Consider the following 22,036-nt stretch of genomic DNA (forward strand, 5'->3'; position numbering starts at 1 on the left):
ATGATACTACAAAACCTTTATATATAATATACATAAGATACATATAGTATACAATCATTTGTTATCTAAACTACATATAATCAGATAATATACTAGTTTTCTAATCTAAATAAACACAAATAAATCATATGACTCCTAAATAAATATACTACAAGCACTAAACTGATATACTATTATCCCCCAAGTTTGGGTGGTACCTATAACAGAAAATATGAAACAAAAGAAGAGAAAATAAAAATTAGTACATATTAACAAATAGGAACCAATAATTACAAAAACTGCAGTAAGGTCCCTGGGTACAAGTGTCCCTGATAGATATTTGCTTCATTTATGATTAAGCCAAATTGGATTATACATCATTAGACCTCCAATTTTGATGTCCTATACCTATGCCATAAAATTACCCTAGCTGTTTTATCTCACTCAACTTTATGTCACTTTTAATTGTATGATACATTAAGTTTTTTGTATCCCTTTTAGATACTGCGGGCATGTTCTGCTAAGTGTTTCTTCATAGCTTTGATCGTCTTCCCAACATATTGGTCTACACACTGAAATTGTGACTGTGACAGGTAATGAAGTCCAAAATCTCATATACTTTTCCAGTACTTTTAGAGGTATATTGAGTTATTTTGGACTTTACTTTTGAAGTTTCTGCATGATTCATGAGCCACATTGAAAGAAACCATTGGATGCGATAGGTTTTATAATGTGGAACTTAGAAACGGTACTCTTTACTAATTGATTTCTTAAATCTGCTTTCCGGTACACAAAACTGGGATTCTGTGGTAAACAATCTTTCAAAAGTTCCATCAGTCTGTCCTTTGTACATTGATCACTGTGTGGTTTGGAGCGATAACAAAACGGGAGTAGAACCAACTGGAGAGAGTAATTAGGGCCAAAGAAAGGAATATTTGTGTCGATCTTCCACCTATTAAAGAATTATATCTAACTAGTACTGGTAGCTGAGCAAAAAATATTGTGGAGGATAAAACGCACCCTGGTTATGACTTATTTGATCGCCTTCCGTCAAATAGGCGTTATAGATTGCACTGGACTAAAACTGCTAGGCACTTAAAAAGCTGTTTTCCATAGGCAGTTATCCTGTTGAATAATCAAGGGCTAGTTTAGGGAATAGGAGGTCCCAGGCGTCTGTGATGTATTTAATTAATATATGACTATATGACTGCTGTTTTGGGTGTGTATGTCATGGTAGTTTTTATTTGTTTTTTTTATGAGGAGTAGTTGCCAAAATTAATTCCTTGCATTGCTATACTTGGCCAATAAAATCCGATTCCGAAAATAGGGTCCCTATGTAATATTTCATAATGTCTGGTAATAAGGTTATCGATCTGTTTATGTTAGATTATATATATGGTAATTAAAGGAATTTTGGTAACTTCTTTGCTGTCCTTATTTTTATTACTTTCAAGGGTACTGGATCTATCCATATTTTTGCTTTTAGTGAGTGCCTGATGTTCTAATTTTGCTTCATATCCTTTATTAAGTAATTGATTTTCTAAGATGTTGGCCTGCTACTCAAACAACTCTAGCTCTGTACAATTATGTCTAAGCCTCTGAAACTGGCTATTAGTAATACTTTTGAGCCAGTTCTGATGAAGGTTACTTCTGTAGTTTATAAAAGAATTACAGTCTGAGGGCTTTATGTAGTTTTTAGTGAGAAAACTATTGTTTTCAATATAAATGGTGAGATCCAAAGAATTAACCTGTTGATCACTGATCTGGAAAGTGAGATGCATATTTCTGTTATTGCTATTCAAGTAAGTGCAAAAGGAATCCAATGAAGGTCCATCAATTTTTCAAATAAACAGGATGTCATCTATAATCTGTTCCAGATTCATAAAAATTGCACACATTTAACATGTAAAAATACATAAGCAGTAATATGGTTCTTAAGGTCCACGTCTCTTGTAGTATGCTGTATTAGAATTAGAGACAGCTCCTCTATAAATTATAAAAACCAGATACATCTCTGTAAAAATGTATTCAAAAATGATTACAAATGTAAAAAGTAAAACTGGTACCAGCAATATGTATACGTTCTCAAATGGCATCACTGCGTTCTATAAAGTAAAAGTACATATCATGGTGTATGCTCCAGTAATTTATTTTTGTATATGCTCTAAGACAGCATTTTTCACCCACTGTGCTGCGGGTGATGCCCACCAGTGCGCAGCCAGTACTTGTTTAACTTCGAGCCTGGGCTGCACTGGGCTTTTCCATGTAGCTCAGAGACAATATCTTGATAAAGATCCACTGAGGATCGAAACGGCGTTGGTGCAGAGATTTGTGGGCAACTTTTAGGACAATCAGAGAGACTGGGACTTCTTATTTTGAGGTATGCAATAGACCTAACACAGGTTTTAGTCCGGACCTTTTACCTGTGAGTGGAGAAATTGTGTAATTACTTGAATTTACCATAAAAAATTTGACTATGGACTCTGATTTGGATTTCAAAATCCCTTTTTGATTGTGCCTATTTTATCATTATCATTTTTGTTGTTTGAATAAACTATCATTGAAGTTCTATTACATCTATTGTGTGACACTTCATTAAGAAGTTCATAGATTTTTCGGCATGTGAGCCCCTTTTTTCCAATAGAGAAGGAGAAACTGTGTTTTTTTTTTTTTCATTTGTCTGGGAATACACTACCTGCTGAGAATAAGTATTAAGAAGTTCAAAGATACCTCTATATGTGGGTCCCAACTTGATATTACGTGAGTTGGGGTACGCCCATCTATTACGCTTCTGTGTGACATATGGTGAAGCATATTGAAAGATACCTTTATATGTATTTCCAACACACTCATTAAGTGAGTTTATGGTACGCCTATTCATACATCTAGTGGTGGTGAGGTCCTGTCCTAATTTGATTGAGTGACGTCCATCTTGGATTAAAAGAAAATCTATATCACCTTCCTCTTCTTTAGAACACAAAGGAGAAAATGTACATAATTGTACCAATTCTAACAGTACTTCACATATTTTCCTTTTTGTTTGTTTAATTTCATATCCCATTCTGCGGAGTTGATCATTTTGAAAAGGAGAATTTCTAGTCTTTGACGATCTTCTGTTAAATTTATAGTTTATGTCTGTATCACCTTAGATCCTAATCCCACTTTTCTCGCATTTTTTCACAGCCACTGCCTGTTTAACTTCGAGCCTGGGCTGCGCTGGGCTTTTCCATGTAGCTCAGAGACAATACCCAGGCCATGACCTATGAGACCCAGCGGCGTGACATCATCCACGCCGCGTCGCCATCCTGCCCGCATTCACTGCTCCATATCTGTACTGTGCAGTAAGTAATTGAGTGTGACTGAGGCTACACACCACTGACTGCTGGGTGCTGGTGCCACACATGGCGGAAGGACAGAGATGTCTGGCAGATCCTATCTCTGTTACCATCAGGTTAGACATGTCTTTTGTTGTGGACTGGGGCAATAATTGAGTTGTATTTTTTGTTTCCCGTGGGGCCAATGTCTGATTTTTATTTCTGTGGGGCCAATGTCTGATTTTTGTTTTTGTGGGGGCCAATGTCTGATTTTTTTTCCTTTGTGGGCCAATGTCTTTGATTTTTTTTTCCTGTGGGGGCCAATGTCTGATTTTTTTTCCTCAGGGCGCCAATGTGTGTGTGTTTTTCCCATGCGGACCTCTGTTTCTGTTTTCTTTTCCACGGGGGATAATGTGTGTGTTTTTTTGATGGTGTGCCGTGGCAATTTTAAAATCGGCTTCGATGTGTTGCAAGTAGAAAAAGGTTGAAACTCACTGCACTAAGAAAAGAGCTTTAATAAATGTACAGTACACTCTCACCCCTTCTGCTGGATGAATCCTGCTGAAATATCAGCACTGTAGTGTAGGACCAGTAATAAGTGATTGTGTTCTCGGTCTACTCTACTGTGAAAAGTGCTTGAAGGGAGTTGTGGCAAATGTCCCGCCAGGAGAACCGCATGTGATGTCGAACACTACCCTTCTTAATTTAGTAGTTAGTAACACTGCACAGGGGAGGATCAGCGGTGGGGCTGTTGTAAGTGTCCCGCTGGGAGATACACACTGAGGTCTAATGCTTCCATAATTGAGGTAGTCAGTAATAGTGCAGTGCCAGAGTCAACAGGGAGTGACTGATCACCAGTAGATGATGACAGGCTCGCCAGTGAAACAAGTAACAATATCAGAATGCTGGGTAGCCCAGAAACTGTCTGCTTTCATAGATTGTATTTTAACATGTTTCAATGCCAGATTGGAAGCTTTTTCAGAAGTCAAGACAAGACGTTTAAAGGAGCTTTACGTGATGTAGAATGCTCATTCATAGTGTCATTCAAGGTTTACTGGGTGGCTAAGAGCAAATGTACTTAATGGTGGCAGGGACAAACACATCATTTGTAAAGGGGGTTGGTGTGTGTGTGTAGATGGATAGATAGATAGATAGATAGATAGATAGATAGATAGATAGATAGATAGATAGATAGATAGATAGATAGATAGTTACACATATATACACATAAAGTGCAAAGTAGTTTATACACACACATCACAATGACACTTACCACCTGCCTGAGAAATTTGGAGACTAGTTAGTAGTACTGCATGACAGAGGCAGATGGCATGTGAGGACGTAGCTGCTGTGGCTGGGCATTTGCAGCAGCTCCCCCTCTGCCATATGTATGCCCTGCAGAGACCTCTGAGTGACAGAGATGTTTGTCTGATTGAGGCTGCAGGCAACATAAAGATGGAAAGAAAGGTGCCTACTTCTCAAAATAAAGAAGAAATCAGTCTGCTGATGGTCATGCCTACTCAGAAAACACCCATACGCAGTGGCGGGCTGGGCCGGGGGGCAGGGTGCCATGTGCCCCCTGGGCCGCAGCGTCATGCGGGCCGCGGGCAGTCTGTGTCACAAGTGACAAACCGGCAGCTGTGTGTTTGTTTTGATCAGCAGCCAATGAGAGTCTGGGAAGGACAGACAGAGGAGCGGATGGCGACGGCGGAAGCGGGGATTGAGTTAAGTGTGTTTTTTTGTATTACGTGTGTCTACTGGGGGAGGGGCGGGCACTACAAGGGGGAGACCACTACTGGGGGCACTACAAGGGGGGGGACTACTACTACTGGGGGCACTACAAGGGAGGAACCACTACTGGAGGCACTGCAAGGGGGTGACTACTACTACTGGGGGCAATACAAGGGGGGACTACTACTACTGGGGGCACTACAAGGGGGGAACCACTACTGGAGGCACTGCAAGGGTGTGACTACTACTACTGGGGGCAATACAAGAGGGGGACTACTACTACTGGGGTCAATACAAGTGGGGGACTACTACTACTGGGGCACTACAAGGGGAGGGGACTACTACTACTGGGGGCACTACAAGGGGGGACTACTACTGGAGGCACTGCAAGGGGGGACTACTACTACTGGGGGCAATACAAGGGTGGGGCTACTACTACTGGGGGCAATACAAGGGAGGGACTACTACTACAAGGGGGGACTACTACCTGGGGCACTACAAGGGGGGACTACTACTACTAGGGGCACTACAAGGGGAGGGGACAACTACTAGGGGCACTGCATAGGGGGGAGGGGACTACTACTAGGGGCACTACATAGGGGGGAGGGGACTACCACTGGGGGCACTACATTGAGAGATCACTGCTGGGGGCGCTATAAAAAAGGGCAATACTGGGGGTACTGCATAGGGGGGAGACTACAACTAGGGCCACTATTTAAGGGGCAGTGCATAAGGGTTACCACTATTGGGGGCACTGCATGGGGGGTGGACTGCCACTGGGGGCACTATATAAGGGGCACTGCATAGGGGGTACCACTACTGGGGGCATTATATAAGGGGCTTACTAATGTGGGCACAAGGGTCACTGCACAGGGGTCCACTACTGGGGGCACTGTATAAGGGGCACTGCATAGGTGGGGATCACTACTGGGGGCACTACTGGAGGCCTGCATAAGGGGGTCCTCTCCTGGGGCACAGGGGGGCACTGCATATAGGCACCACGACGGGGCTGCTTCTAATCTTTATTTTTACTTTATGGACCCGCCTCCTCCCTGGAACACTTGAGGGGGGATGGGGGGGACACCGTATCACGCGCATTCTTCGGGCACCCTGGCTACACGCTATTCCTTTGCAGGGCCGCCTGCATGCATTTGCCCTCCAGGCTAAAAGATGCCAGCCAGCCCCTGCCCATACGTGTGCCACTGGGTGGAGGGCAGCAGATTTTAAATTATAAATTTAAACACCGTTTTCTGTGCATAAACATGTAACACAAATTTTATAAATACACAAATTTGACACAACACATAAAAACAATCTCCATGCCCCCTGACTCTTAAATTTATGTCAAATTTACGACATACTGTAAATGAGGTAAACAAGCAAAATTTTAGGTGTAAAATGTTAAATGATTTAAGGGGTTGGTATTAAAGTGCTAGTAATCACCGACATGAGAATTCACATCTTGACCCACAATCCCATTAAAGGTCATATATAGAAGGTGTGCTAAGGGACACAGACCATATAGAGACCTTGAAGCATGTTTATCAAATAATTATGTGGATTTCCCTTCTTATATTCTGCAGTAAGTAACTAAACCTCACAGTCTTTCTCTATGAGAGTTGAGTAAAAGAAAACCTTGATCCATATTTACTGTAACTTCAAATTAATAATATTTAATTATTTAAAACCAAATCAGCAGTTAATAAATTACATGGAACACATGGATGCAACCAATCAGCATATATATATAAGAAAAGCAAAAAAAATAATTCAGTCACAAGTGCTGTCAATCATATGGGATTAGGGCCACTTGTGGGAGATGTAAAATTAACATATTTTTAACAAATTTCAACAAATGTAAGTGTGTACATAGAGAAAAGGAAGGTATCTGACATACTCAATTATATCTACACCTCCAATTGTTTACATCCAATGGCTTCAGCTTTTGCAAATCACACAGTAACACTTAACAACACCTTTCTGTTCTGTTCCTCAAACTGGGTGTCCAAGGCTTTGCATTCATTTGATTTCTGATGTCTTTGGTAGCAACGTCCTTGTCTTGAAGTTTTTTCCTGTGTATGCTGCTTTATGTAGTCACCATTAGATAATTGAGGCCATCTATGTTCCTTGCTTCTGTAAGGGTCAATGAACCAGTTTCTTGCAAATCTGAACCCAGCGTACTGGCATCTGTATCTGAGAAAGGTAACAGATATCACACATTTATTCAAGTTAAAAGCTAAGGGAAAATCATCTGATTTAAAAGTGCAAAGTAGTTTATGAACAATACCACACAATAAAATATTAGTATTGCAGATATGATAATTTTGCCCTTTGATCAAGAACTTAAACTTAAGTAAAAATTACATTCGTGTGGAAGGCTGTGCTGGGATCACGTGTTTGATCCCAGCATCAGCCGAGGTGCAGGGGCAGGCAGAGGGGATGTGTCCTCTGCGGGACACATCCGTTGCCGGCGCTGGGACAGTAATGTCCCTAGCGTCGGTGCAGACACCGCGGGCACCTGGTGAAGGGACCGCCTGGTCCCTTTCACCAGTGCCGGCGGTACTGTGGCGCCGGGAGAAGCTTGGCTCCGGGCGCAAGCTCAGCGGAGCTTGGCGACCGGCAGCCAAGAAGCGGCGGGTAGCCGGCGCTGGGACAGAGTACCTGCTCCCAGCGCCGGTCAAGCATTGGGCGCGGCGTTCCTTGCGGCGGGTGTTTGGCTCTGGCCGCGAGCCAAACCTGGCTCGCGGGCCAGCAGCCAATCAGAGGCGGACGTGATGAGCCAATCGCGGCTCGCCGCATCATAGCCCCGCCCACTCGCGCCGTCTTGTATTAGACGGCGCAGAGCGGGAAAAGTTAGTTCGGCGGCGGAGAGGGAGGAGAGAAGACCTCCCGAAGAGCAGAAGATCGGCGCGTCAACAGGGGCGGTGGCCGCGGAAGAGGCCAGAAGACGCCGCTGTTAAGAAAGAAGACAGGCGGCGCCGGCTGGAAGAAGAAAGGAAGAGGCGGCGTCGCTGGCCAGGATGGGCCAGCGGCCGAAGAATGCGGCTGAGGACTGGAGAGGATTGCGGGGGTGGGAAGTAAAGAGCTACACAAAGTTCCCCCCTGCAGCCTCTTCCAACGTAGCAGGTAGGCCCTCCGTGAGGCGCACCATATACCCCCCTCCCTAGACCGCCAGGGTTGTCGGGCGCTAGGCCCATGGAGCATTGTCGGGCACTAGGCCCGTGGGTAATTAGTCGGGCACAAGGCCGGTTGCACAGTAGCGGGCATTAGGCCCTGTTAAAAGGATTGGCCCTTAATAAGGTGTGAGTGGCCTGGGTACTAGGCCCAGGTCACTAAATAATCGAGTAGGCGGGCACCAGGCCCGTGGCCATAAATCAGGCGTAGGCCTGTACCCATACAGGAGGGCACTAGGCCCTATATATGAGCCCCACAGATAGGCAGGCAAATAGGCCTGAGCCCCATAAAAAGTGGTCTGGGCATTAGGCCCAGGCCACTACCAGAGCCCACCGTTAGGCAGGCCCCTAGGCCTGAGCTGCAAAATAGAGCGGGACTCTGAGCAGTAGGCCCAAGTCCCTTGAGTACCCTGCAGTAGGCAGGCATAAGCCCTGAGCCGCCGGTAAGACCCTGGGCGTTAGGCCCAGGGCCCTGAGCCCATTAGGTAGCCCCGCATAGATGAACAGAGGTGTGAGCAGTGGTGGAGAGCTGTACGGCTCCCACCAATAAGGTAGAGTTTCCCCAGTCACTGGGAAGAGGAGCTGGCCAGCTCTGGATAGGTAGCAGACATTTAAAGGGACAGCACCTTGTTTTGCTCTTGTATATTTAGTCTGTGATTGGTGTTCCGTGCAGGGCAAAAGTTTAGTTGTTGTTATATCTGTCGCACTACACACACTGTAGGTTGAGGGTGATGCCGTTTTAGTATGTGTAGTTGCTTGACATAGGTTTAGGCCCTGCACGGCTGTGTTGTGTATCTCCTTACAGGGACCTGTAGGCGAGTGAGCGGACGAAGAGCAAGAGTGGACATGGTGAGAAATATCTGTGTGTACTGTCTCTCCTGTTTGTTTGTCACTGTCTATCTCTCCTTCCTTCTGGGCGGACGGTGAACCTTGCAACCCGGTGCAAGGACGGATCTTCACCTGGTGCGTGAGTACCGATAGGTGAAAATTCGGGATCTGACGCCAAAAGTGCCAATGATGATCTTCACTTAAAACCTGAATTTATCCCCCGGTTCGGTAGGGCGCATCGGTTGACGTGAGGAAGGACGGTACTCACCTCGTCTCCTTCTCCTTAGGTCATCGTGTCCGTGTTCTATTTGGAGGTTCCAGGACCGTCTGCTCAACACACCGGCCTGAAGGTGAGAGGGTGCGACGCAAGGTAAGGAACAGACGTACACCTGCACGGCAGCAGGCACTGCACCGCACCCACCCCTCACATTGCCATACTTTACTTTTCATAAATACTGAGTTATTGTGGTGTAAAAGAAAGAGAGCTAGCTGAATGCAAGTAAGATATCTTCAGAGATGCAACCTTAAATATGTTAAATATTTAATGCATGCACATTTTATTCTCAAATATTTGTAATAAATTCTACTGATTGTTCAACTCATTTACAAGTACAGTCCTCAACAAAAACATATTTCTGATTCCCTCAGTTTTGATGTGGAGTAAATAATAATAATAATAATAATAATAATAATTGTATTTCTTTGTAAAATGCCACAGTGCTGTGCATCACTGTACAGTGGGGAAAACAGGACAGGAAATAACTTGTGATCTAATTGGAGCAGGGTACAGCTGAGACTGAAGGAATGAGTGTGGCTCAGAGTGGAGATTGTGACAATTGTGAAGGTACAACAGTGTGAGTAGGACCGCCATCAGGGGGGTCTGCCGGGAGTGGAGTCCCGGGCCCTGGAAGAATGGGGGGAGAGGGGGGGGTGGATGCCTGGCCCACTCCTACCCAGGGCCGTCCCTAGCCCAAATTTTTTGGTAAGCGAATATATTTTTCAGTGCCTCCCTTTGCAGTGCCGCTTTTACAGTGCCCCCAGTAGTGGTCCCCCCTGTGCAGTGCCCCTTGTGGCCCCAGTAGTAAGCCCCTTATATAGTGCCCCCAGTAGTAGTCCCCCTATGCAGTTCCCCCAGTAGTGGTACCCCCTATGCAGTGCCCCTTATATAGTGCCCCCAGTAGTGGTCCCCCCTGTGCAGTGCCCCTTGTGCCCCCAGTAGTAAGCCCCTTATATAGTGCCCCCAGTAGTAGTCCCCCCATGCAGTTCCCCCAATAGTGGTACCCTTTATGAAGGGCCCTTTAAACAGTGGCCCCAGTTATAGTTTCCCCCCTATGCAGTACCCCCAGTATTGCCCTTTAATCAGTGCCCCAAGTAGTAGTCCCCCTCTTGTAGTACCCCTAGTAGTAGTCCCCCCATGTAGTAGTCCCCCCAGTGGAGGTTCCCGCCCTATGCAGTGCCCCCAGTAGTAGCCCCCCTTGTAGTGCCCCCAGTAGTAACCCCCCTTGTAGTGCCCCCAGTAGTAATCCCCCCTTGTAGTGCTCCCAGTGGTAATCCCCCTTGTAGTGCCTCCAGTAGTAATCCCCCTTGTATTGCCCCCAGTAGTAGCCCCCTTGTATTGCCCCCAGTAGTAGCCCCCCTTGTAGTGCTCCCAGTAGTAATCCCCCCTCGTAGTGCCCCCAGTAGTAATCCCCCCTTGTAGTGCCCCCAGTAGTAATCCCTCCTTGTATTACCCCCAGTAGTAGCCCCCCTTGTATTGCCCCTAGTAGTATCCCCCCCTTGTAGTGCTCCCAGTAGTAATCCCCCCTCTTAGTGCCCACAGTAGTAATCCCCCCTTGTAGTGCCCCCAGTAGTAATCCCCCCTTGTAGTGCCTCCAGTAGTAATCCCCCCCTTGTAGTGCCCCAAGTAGTAATCCCCCCTTGTATTGCTCCCAGTAGTAGCCCCTTGTATTGCCCCCAGTAGTAGCCCCCCCCTTGTAGTGCTCCCAGTAGTAGCCTCCCCTTGTAGAGCCCCCAGTAGTAATCCCCCCTTGTAGTGGTCCCCCCTCTTGTAGTGCCCCTAGTAGTAGTCCCCCCTTGTAGTAGTCCCTGCAGTGGAGGTTCCCCCCTATGCAGTGCCCCCAGTAGTAGCCCCCCTTGTAGTGCCCCCAGTAGTAGCCCCCCCTTGTAGTATTCCCAGTAGTAGCCCCCCTTGTAGAGCCCCCAGTAGTAATCCCCCCTTGTAGTGCCCCCAGTAGTAGCCCCCCCTTGTAGTGCCCCCAGTAGTAGCCCCCCTTGTAGTGTCCCCAGTAGTAATCCCCCCCGCAGTAGAAACGTAATTAAAAAAAAAAACATTTACCTGAAATCCTAGTGCCGGAAGATGCCCGGCTCCAGCAGTGGGAGCAGCAACCGATGAGTGTCTGTCTGACTCTCATCACCTGCTAAAGCAAACACACAGCTGCCGGCGCCGGCGGCTGTGTGTTTGGCACTGTGTAGTGCTGACCGATTTATGTCCGGTCAGTGCTACACACGCGGTGCAGCTGTATCACAGAGACACAGACTGCCCGCGGCCCGCATGGTACGCAACTGAGGCTCCCTTCACTATGTGGCGCCCTACACAGCTGCGTACCATGCGTAATGGGAGAACCGGCCCTGCTCCTACTGCTGCTGCATCTTGCACAGCCTACAGTGCCACACTACCCCTTTAACAAAAGCAGGAGGCCCGTCCACTGCAGTAATTGGAGGCTGAGCTGCTCCACCAGCCTACAGCTACAGGACATGCTGCGGCCCGCTGTTACATAAAGTTTGTTTTGGACCCGCGTGACATGATGATATCACGCCACACTGCACCTCTGGAGGAAGAGGTCAGAGAAGCAGAGGCGAGTAAGGAGCAGGTCTGCTAGGGGAGAAGAAGAGAAGGAGGGACTAGGAGCCTTTAAGGAAATAAGGAAAGTACAGCAAGTGGGAAAAAGCTGGGGAGGGTGGTTTGGTCTGGTCTGTTCTGGTCCAGTAATATTTAAACGGGGGGGAGAAATTGGAAAAAGCTGGGGAGAGCAGTCTGAGCACTGGTCTGGTACAGACATATATGTAATAAACCAGGGGGGGGAATTAGGAAAAAGCTGGAGAGGGCAGTCTGAACACTGGTCTGGTACAGTCATATATGTAATAAACCAGAAGGGGGGATTGGGAAAAAGCTGGGGAGGGCAATCTGAGCACTGGTCTGGTACAGTCATGTATGTGATCAGTGGCGTAACTAGGGTATTTGGAGGCCAGGGCAAGTTAAAAAATAGAGCCCCACCCTCACAAGTAAGTGCGCAGCCACTGGAAAATGGGGGCGTGGCGACAAGACACACCACCATTTCTCATCACTCTAGGAACATTCCTTTCCATTCCATATGCACCTTAATGCCCCAAGTAGTAGTACCCCTCTTGCAATGACCACTGTAATAGTGCCCTTTATGCAATGTCCCAGTAGCAGTGCCCCTTATACAGTGCCCCCAGTAGTGCACCCTTATACAGTGCACCCTGTGATGACACTTATGCAGTGTCCCCAGTAGTACCACTTATACAGTGCTCCCAGTAATGCCCCTTATACAGTGACACTAGTAGTGGTCCCCCTTTGCAGTGCTCCCAGTAATGTACCCTTATACAGTGTCCCCAGTGATGACACTTATACAGTGCCCCCAGTAATGCCCCTTATATAGTGACACTAGTGGTTCCCCTTTGCAGTGCCCCCAGTAGTGGTCCCCCATATGCAGTGCCCCCAGTAGTGGTCCCCTCTGCAGTGCCCCCAGTAGTGGTCCCCCCTATGCACTGCTCCTAGTAGTGCCCCTTATACCGTGCCCCCAGTAGTGATCCCTCCCTATGCAGTGCCCCTTATACAGTGCCCCCGTAGTAGTCCCCGCTATGCACCAGTTTCTGATGTTGCCAAAAATATGGGAGGAGGTTCCTAGATGGTTAACATCCCTACCTCTATTTACTGTGGTTTTACAAATGCTACTACTGATGGCTTGACGATTGTTGTCAGGATTTGGGTAAAAATAATTCCACACATAAGAGGTGCATTTGTTGGTCCTAGGCCCAGGCATGACAATGGCCTTCCTCTTATCATGACCAAAAGCTGCTTCCACTGTTGCTTGACTTACACAAACAACATCCTCCCCCTCAACATCCTTATTAGTGCCGATGTCAGCTACAAAAATATCCCCCCTATCCTCTTGCACTTCCTCGGTGGCATCCTCAATTTATATGTAATCAGCTATATTTGTGCTACTCATCCCCACATTTGCAGAGAGAGCAGAAATGGTGGAAGGTGGCTCTTCTGCAAGTACAACAGTATCAGAAAGGTCAGGTTCAAACATCGTACTCTTGGACACACTTAGACTCTCCTCAGGGACTTGTGACACTTCTGTTTCTGAATCTACAGTTTTTTCTACTGCCTTAGTGGTTTTCATTTTTTTACACCCCTTCTACACTCTGAGTGAAAAGGTCTTGCATCGTCATGAGAGGCAGAAGAAGATGCCTCACTGACACTTGCAGAGCCACCACTCATACATAAAGACAAAGGCCTCAGTCTTTCCTTGCCACTGCGTGTGGTGAATGGCATGTTGGCAATTTTATATTTTTCTGTACCACACTTTCCCTTTATTAGATGTGTTTTTTCTTTAGCACTGTATATTGTTTTATTTATTTTAGATGCTCTGACTTAGACCTCTATGCCCTTGAGCATCGTCTTTAGTAAATGGCATTGAAGGACTAGCATTGTCATCATTACTAGTGGCAGCAGCTGCAGCGACAGTATTTGGCTGCTCTTCTCTAAATGGAACGGTATCCATTTTTCAATTGGCAGATCACTGCGCGGCTTATTTGTGCACGTGAACAAAGTGCACCAAACAGGACAAACAATACAATTATTTAATTTATTTTTTTGAGAGCACAGCTCTATTCCTGCATAAGCTGGAGCCACGGGGCTTGCTTTATATATGAATGTGAACAAAGCGCACCAAACAGTACAATTATTTGAATAATTTTTTTGATTTCACAGCTCTATTCCTGCGCGGACTGGAGCCACAGGGCTTATATATGCACGTGAACAAAGTGCACCAAACAGTACAATTATTTAATTTATTTTTTTATGTCACAGTTTTATTCATTTGTGGACTGGAGACACAGGACTTATATTTGCATGTGAAAAAAAGTGCACCAAACAGTATAAACAATACAATTATTTAATTTATTTTTTTTGATGGTGCATCTCTATTCCTGCGTGGACTGGAGACACAGGGAATATATATGAACAAAGCACAGCGCACCAAACAGTAAAACAATACAATTATTTCATTTATTTTTTTGATGAGTGGACTGGAGCCACAGGGCTTACATGTGCACAAGAACAAAGCACACCAAACAGTACAAACAATACAATTTTTTTATTTATTTTTTTGATGTTGCAGCTCTATTCCTGTGTGGACTGGAGCCACAGGGCTTATATATGCACGTGAACAAAGTGCACCAAACTGTACAAACAATATCATTATTTTTTTATGTCACAGGGGCAGCTCTATTCAAACTGTGTGGAGTCACAAGGCTTACATATACATGTGAATGTCTTACTGATGGACACAGCACAGCCAATACAGCAGAGTACAGCACAGCATACTGCAGTGGCATGCACCCCATATACACACTGACTAAGTAGCACAGCCACTTGTGACTTGTGCTTCTGGACACAGCTTCTACAGCAGAATACAGCACAGCATACAGCAGCGTGCACCCCCTATACACATTGACTAAGCAGCACAGCCACTTGTGACTTGTGAGTCTGGACACAGCCTATACAGCAGAGTACAGCACAGCATCTAGAAGCATGCTTCATTAAGCAGCACAACCATTTGTGACTTGTGAGTCTGGACACAGCCTATATAGCAGAGTACAGCACAGCATCTAGAAGCATGCTTCACTAAGCAGCACAGCCACTTGTGAGTCTGGACACAACACAGCCTATACAGCAGAGTGAAGCATAGCATACAGCAGCGTGCCTGACAAGGAAATGGGGCCACGTCCAATCCACAGTGCCTTATAAAGAATTCACAACCCACAAGAATCAAACACCACGAGGATTATGTTTTGCCTCGAAGTGGAATCCGAATCAGGCGTGAAGATCTGACCCGCCACTCGGATTGACTTGGATTCCAAATGTTCGGGTGGGTTTGGATTCCAAGGAATCCGAACCGCTCATCTCTAGGTTTGAGTGAGTGTTTAAAGATTTGAAGGCCATGGGAGAGTCTGATTGGAAATGATTTTGGACTCCAAATGTCCAAATTGACTGTGGGATTGACTCTCCCACAGTCAAAGTCGCAAATAGTGTATAAGCAGGAGCACCCTCCTCATGCCAATTTCCTATCTACATACGCATGTAGAAACCTTAATATTGATATTTAAATCAGATGCAAGCTCTATGCCTGAGGGGGCCCAGCACTGTCTGACCATAATCAGTTTGCAGCTGACAGGGCAAGGTGACAGGAGAGCATGTGCCCCTAAAACCATAATCAGTTTGTAGCTGACAGGGCAAGGTGGCAGGAGAGCATGTGCCCCTAAAACAGACCTTTCTGAAGTGTTTTGGGCTGAAATCCAGCCAGCCGTGTAGTATTTTATGTGGCCCTATGTCGCAACGGCACTGTCTATATTGTTACATTGCTCAATTACAAACCAGGCCTGGTAACAATAATATGTACAATTAGTGTATTAAATGCTAACAATGCAAGTGGAGAATGTGCACAGTAACTAAAAAAAAAAGCTGTCAGCCGCCAAAAGCTTACAAGTGATTCAGCCATCCTGAGTTGCCATCGAACAGCAGAACGTGGCGCCCATCATAGGTACACATAGACTGCTCCTGGAACTCTATGGTGGCCTGCTGGGTTAGTCAGGCAGCACTATCTCCCCTGCTGACATGGCCTATGTTATACTTGTAAAATTAAACTAAGGGCCTGATTCAGAGCCGAACGCTCGGACCAGAGCACTCGCTCTGAATCAGTGCCTTCCTCCATGAAAATGGAGCGGCCTCCTGGCCGCTCACATAGCTGTGGGTGACCACCCACAGCATATGCGAGCGTCCATGATGATGGTCGCGATGGTCTTGACCATCGCGACCATCGGGCTTGCGACGGAGACCCTGCGGTAGGGTCTCGCTGCCGCAAGCCCTGGAGTGATTTTGGCTCTATCAGAGCCAAAGTCACTCCCACTGGCATCACTAGTGATGTCAGTGGGGCCGGCTTCAGACGGTTGGCGTTCCCATGGGAACGCCTCCGTCTGGCAGGCACGCCCACCAAAGGGGGCGTGCTGTCAATCAACATCGACAGCACGCCCCCTTTAGTGCGAGACCCGGAGCGATGGAGAGCCCGTCGCTCGCCGGGTCTCGCGCATGCACACGACAGAGCTCCCTCCATCGTGCGCATGCGCAGTGGGGGAACATCGACCCGCTTGCGAGCGTCCTGCGCTCACGAGCGGGTCTGAATGACCCCCTAAGTGCAGAGGGGAAGGTGAGCGGGAGCCTCTTAATGGAATAGATTTTTGGGTGCTGATTTCAGTAAGTATACTAAAAAAAAATCCATCACGTATTATTTTTTCCACAAGTTTAAAATTTGCTTATAATAATATATTTTTATTATTTTTATTATTTTATTTCATGCAGCACAGAACCTAAGTCTCTAATTGTTCAATTCCCAAAGTGTTTCTTTGCAAAAATAGGTGTTGATCCCTGAGCAAGGATTACGAGAATGCAGGAGCTTCTAGTCACACAGAGGCCCTGATTCAGACCCACTAGCGAGCGGCTGTCCGCTCGCAAGTGGGTCGATGGTCTGCACTGCGCATGCGCACGACGGAGGGAGCTCCGTCGTGCGCATGCGCGAGACGCGACGAGCGAAGGACTTTCCTTCGCTCGTAGTGTCTGATCAAAGGGGGCGTGCTGTCGATGTTGATTGACAGCACGCCCCCTTTGGTGGACGTGCCTGCCAGACGGAGGCGTTCCCAAGGGAACGCCTACCGTCAGAAGCCGGCCCCACTGACATCACTAGTGATGTCAGTGGGAGTGATTTTGGCTCTGATAGAGCCAAAATCACTCCTGGCCTTGCGGTTGAGAAACTCAACCGCAGGCTTCTGCACGCAGTGGCGATGGTCGCATGGTCAAGACCATCGCGACCATCATCCTGCACGCTCGTATATGCTGTGGGTGGTGACCCACAGCTATACGAGCTTCCAGGAGGACGCTCCATATTTATGGAGGTGGGCCCTGATTCAGAGCGAGCGCTCTGGTCAGAGCGTCCGGCTCTGAATCAGGGCCAGTGTCTTGATATAACCTAGCAAATATGTGTTGTTTAATAACAAACACTCTTTATATTGTATCATCAAGATTGATCTAAGTTAAGGATGACAAAGTAGATTTGAAATCCAGAAATTAAGCAATCATGTGCATGGGGAAGGAATTATTTCAGAGGCATAGAATGCATAAATGGTGATGATGTCCATAATCATGCAGATATAATACCTACTGTTAACAATGTATCATTATTGTGCTAATTAAAAATATGTTTATTTGAGAAATGGCAGAAAATTATCAGTCGGAACTAAATGTAAATAAATAAAAATATATATTTAGTCACATAAAATATACACAAACAATACTCAGTCTCAATAGTTATCAGATATATGTAATATACTTTGTTTCCTGTCAGGCTCATATAATATCCAATTTAAACATTGATGTCTTTATCAATGTTCATGAAGATTTGTAATTGAGAGTGTTACTCTCTATGTCTATACTGAATTGCATCCACATTGATCCATATGGTTATATTGAGCAATGTATACACGCTATTATGTTGTAAAGTAATGTCCACGATATTAACCCCGTCTTGGCTAAATTTATTCAGTCTGGCTAAGAATCCGGCTTAAAACAAGTGAGACGCTTTTGTGTATACTCACTATGGATGTTCCCTCTGCACAGCAGTGTATCGTCTGACCGCAATCCGTCTCGTGACAACTGTGCTGTCCTTTATTAGCGCCTGCTGTGCGCCTCTTAGCTTGTCAGCAGCAAGCCAGTAAGTTTAATCACTGCAGGATCTTTGTAATACCAGCGGGGAAGATGACATCCATACGCTAACAACGGTAGGATCTCCAGTGACTGCCGTTATACCTGTGTACTGGTCAGCAGTAAGCTGGTGAGTATACTGCAATCACCATAGGACCTTTGTAATGCCAGCAGGGAAAATTACATCCAAGGACTTGCAGCGGTAAATGTCCAATAACTGCTATTACACCTGGACAACAAATATGGGCAGATTTTATGTGTTAATATTCATGCATGACAACCAAATAGAATATCTTGTCACTTTGAAATCAGCATAAAGTATGGGAATTTTTAAAAGGGAACCACAGGATAGAGCGTGTCATTATTCCTGTATGACGTATCACGCAAACATCAGGATAAAGTATGGGGAGCCTTAATAAGCAAACTCAAAATGGAGAAATAGAGGAGGAAAAAAATCCTGAGGGATGAGGTTATGTATATTTATAGTCATACATTAAAAAATCTATTTCAGTAGGCTTATTCAAACCTCAGGGCTCAATGATTTTAAGGTGAGGATCCATAGTTTTCTTGTATACATAATTTATATATCTATCCCCACCACTCAATGTGGGGGGAATAAATTCTATACCCATAATATTAACTTTTAGAGAGGTTATTGTGGTGAAAAGTGTTTAGAAATATTGTGTGCACAGTTTTCCTTTTGGCTATTGATTCTATGTTCCAAAAATGTAGCCTTAGACATCTGGAGATTCTCCCTAATGCTGGGCATACACTGCCAGATAAAATGTCTGTCAGACCAACAGACATTTTATCTGGCTGCCTGCCAGCCGCAGAAGTCGCCGGCATACACTGTGAGAGAAATCTCACAGTGTATAGCCCGACATCCGCGCTCCGCCCCCGGGGGAGGCATACACTGCCCGATGCGGCCGACAGTTTCCCGGGTAAATATCGCATCGGACGGGCATGCTGGACAATCCAGCATGCCCGACCGAGCAATATTTAACCCTCGGTCGCCCGCATACACGCTGCAATTATCGCGGCGATCCGCCGATATCGGGCGGATCGTCCCGATAATTGCAGAGTGTATGGCCAGCATAAGTACTGAAGGCAGCAGCTACATTTCAGAATACAGATAATGTAAGGTGTTGCAGTTTATAAAGATTCACCAGTGATGTGAGATTTGAAACTCTTTAACTTCCGTATGTATTATGCACAGATATATAAAATAAAAATAAAACCACATAACATATATCTGCAGATTTGTCTTCAATTCACAGCATAGTCAGCATCATTCAGTCTTATTGAGGATTCCTACAGCTGCCTATTGCTCCACGTCAAGAGCCTGCAGCACTCTGACACTGGCCCCACATCTTTAAGCCATCCACCGCCTGTATACATAGCTGCCTATGCTCCACGACAAGAGCTAGCGGCACTCAGGCATCGGTGCTGTATACTTAAGCCGCCTACTGCCTGTTCACAGTGTGGTGTATAGAACATTCTGCGGAGCCTTATCTGAGTTGCGGCGTTCCTGCTTCATAATAGCAAACTAGGTGGAGGCGTTTAACAACGGAACTCCGTGTAGGTCCAGCCTCCATATAGAAGATGCTGCAAGTTACATTCAAGCAGTGGGCAGGAGTAACCTATTCATCAATATAACGGCGGTGGAGGTATGTATGAACTGCCTGTTTTCACTATATACATTGAGTGTCATAGGAGCTGATTGTCACATGGACTATTTCTCACTATAAACTATCAGTGAGTATATGGAACATTTATCTTCATTTTTCCAAAAAGTGTCTTTACACCTGAAGCCGGACGTGGCTGTATGACTAGTCATTAAACTGCCTATATCTTGATTTGGCTTTGGCTGGGACAACAGAACACTTTTTTTAAATGCATTGCTATGTATATCTATTGATACTTTTTCCAGTATATGGATGTGATACAATATATACTGTACAATAGATTACTTTTAAGTGGTTTTATTTTTATTTTATATATTTGTGCATAATACATGATAATTTATATATTTTGTGATCATATAGGCACAATTGCATCTCTTAGACCCGTATTCAATTTGAGCCAAGCCGCAATACTTTTCCACCTCCCGGACTTTTCGCCTACTTCGCCTGTTTTGCAGATGGAAAAGTGTCGCGCGTGTGCCGGCGTATCGCCATATTCAATTTGAAAGTAGGCGAAAACGGGACCCAGCGAAACTTAAACAAGCGGAAAGTCCTGTCAGATTTGGGGAAATCAGCCTGACACCCCCCAAAAGATGCTCTGACATGGGGGTTAGCTATGGTTACCCCTGATTTGGCTTGCTGAAGGTATTTGGTGTTTTTAAACGGTCTCAATAGCTGCTAAATAGCATTTTTGTATAAGTGGTGAAGAATAGTATTCTGGGGTTTTTTTTGCAAAAGATAACTTATCCCAGCAAATTTGGGGTACTTGTAAATGAGGGTCAGCATATTTTAAAGTTGCTAAAGTTATGTTGAAAAAAATGTGAAAAATCCACCTGCCGCAAGCACCTGCAATGATAAAAACACCTGGTGCATACTTGGGGACTCCCCCAGAGTCAAGTTCGCTAGTTTTTATCTTTGTCCCCCAACTTTTTTTTTCGCCCCCAAAAGCAAAGTGATTTTTTTGGGGTGTCCTTAAGTTTTGGGGTTTTTTTGACACAGTTTACCTTTGGGGACTGTCTAAAGGCTGCATGGAAATTCCTGCAACATTGCACCCCAAAACCCCAATTCTGCAAATCTTTTTCGCCTATTACATTGCATTGACTTTCCGCCTAGGCGGAAAGTCTTCCAAATTGAATATGGAGTAAAATCAAAACAGGCAAAAATGACGTCATCTGCGAAAAGTTTTCACCAAAAACATGCCAAAACGGCTTTTCGCTCCAAACTGAATACGGGCCTTTATTGGTTTTATATCCTCAGTGCTGTTCATTAACATTATTAGCATTTTTCCTCTTTGGTTTGCTATCTAATAGAACAGCTGCGTGGTGTTGTAACCCCTTAAAGTGACATTTTGCATTTCCATTAAGCGCCTGAAGGTTTTTATTCTTATGAATCCACATATAATGCATAAATTGGAGCTGGATTTGTAACATCCCTTATCAGATCTTTTGAATTAATGATGTGGTGTTTGACAAGTTTTGTTTTAAAATAGAATCTAACATTTAAGGTGCATACACACACGATTTTTTGAACGATTATCGATAACAATATCGTTTATCGTTCAATCGTTGAAAAAATCGGTCACTTTCTGAGTTAAAACGATGAATGATTATCGTTCATGCGCATTCACGTTTGTAGTTTGTAGTTCAGTCAGGCTGATCAACTAAATGATTTTCAGTAAGGGAATATGCAAAAATCGTTTGTAGTTCAAAAAAATCGTTAATTACATTTAGTAAATGAACGATTTTAGTAAACGATTTTTGTTCATTTTTCTCTTGAAAAAATTAACGAAAATCGTTAACTAAAATTGTTCATTTACTAAATCTTTGTGTGTGTATGCACCTTTAGGTTGGAAAGTTTTTTTGTAGTATTTTCTTCATTTGCATGAAAGATCTATTAAATGTAGAAACACAAGTTGGATTATAGGTGAAGTCTTTAGAACTTGCTTTGTCTTTTGATGAGGTGAGGAGTAATAGATTCCTACCAAGGCCCCTACATTTCTCTAATGCCTGTTCAAGTAAATGAATAGGAAATTTCATGTCTTTAAATGCATTGACAAGTTCTGCAGCTTGTTCTTCAAACTGATCTAGAGCTGAACAATTCTTCCATTTTCTACACAATTGACCACGTGGAATGTTTCCTAACCAGGGTCTATGCTGGCAACTTTCATAATGGAGGACATTATGTGTAATTATTCTTTTCTATATGTCACTATGGGGCCCATTTATTAAGGATCGCATTTTGCAATGCGATCAGGGCATGCAGTATCGC

The 22,036-nt window shown here is 45.0% G+C and overlaps 1 protein-coding gene across 1 annotated transcript in view; it reads right to left on the reverse strand.

Moving 5' to 3' along the window:
* Positions 1–6,821: 6,821 nt before the first annotated feature.
* The window catches only part of ROS1 (ROS proto-oncogene 1, receptor tyrosine kinase), a 335,661-nt gene continuing 320,446 nt past the window's right edge, over positions 6,822–22,036 (reverse strand). Inside the window, exon 41 of the mRNA XM_088481008.1 lies at positions 6,822–7,217. Coding sequence (XP_088337134.1) covers positions 7,111–7,217 — 107 coding nt within the window. The 3' untranslated portion in view covers positions 6,822–7,110. The remainder of the gene's footprint in view (positions 7,218–22,036) is intronic.

This window comes from Taudactylus pleione, unplaced genomic scaffold (assembly GCF_031769625.1).
Source record: "Taudactylus pleione unplaced genomic scaffold, aTauple2 ptg000259l, whole genome shotgun sequence".
Taxonomy (NCBI): Eukaryota; Metazoa; Chordata; class Amphibia; order Anura; family Myobatrachidae; genus Taudactylus; species Taudactylus pleione.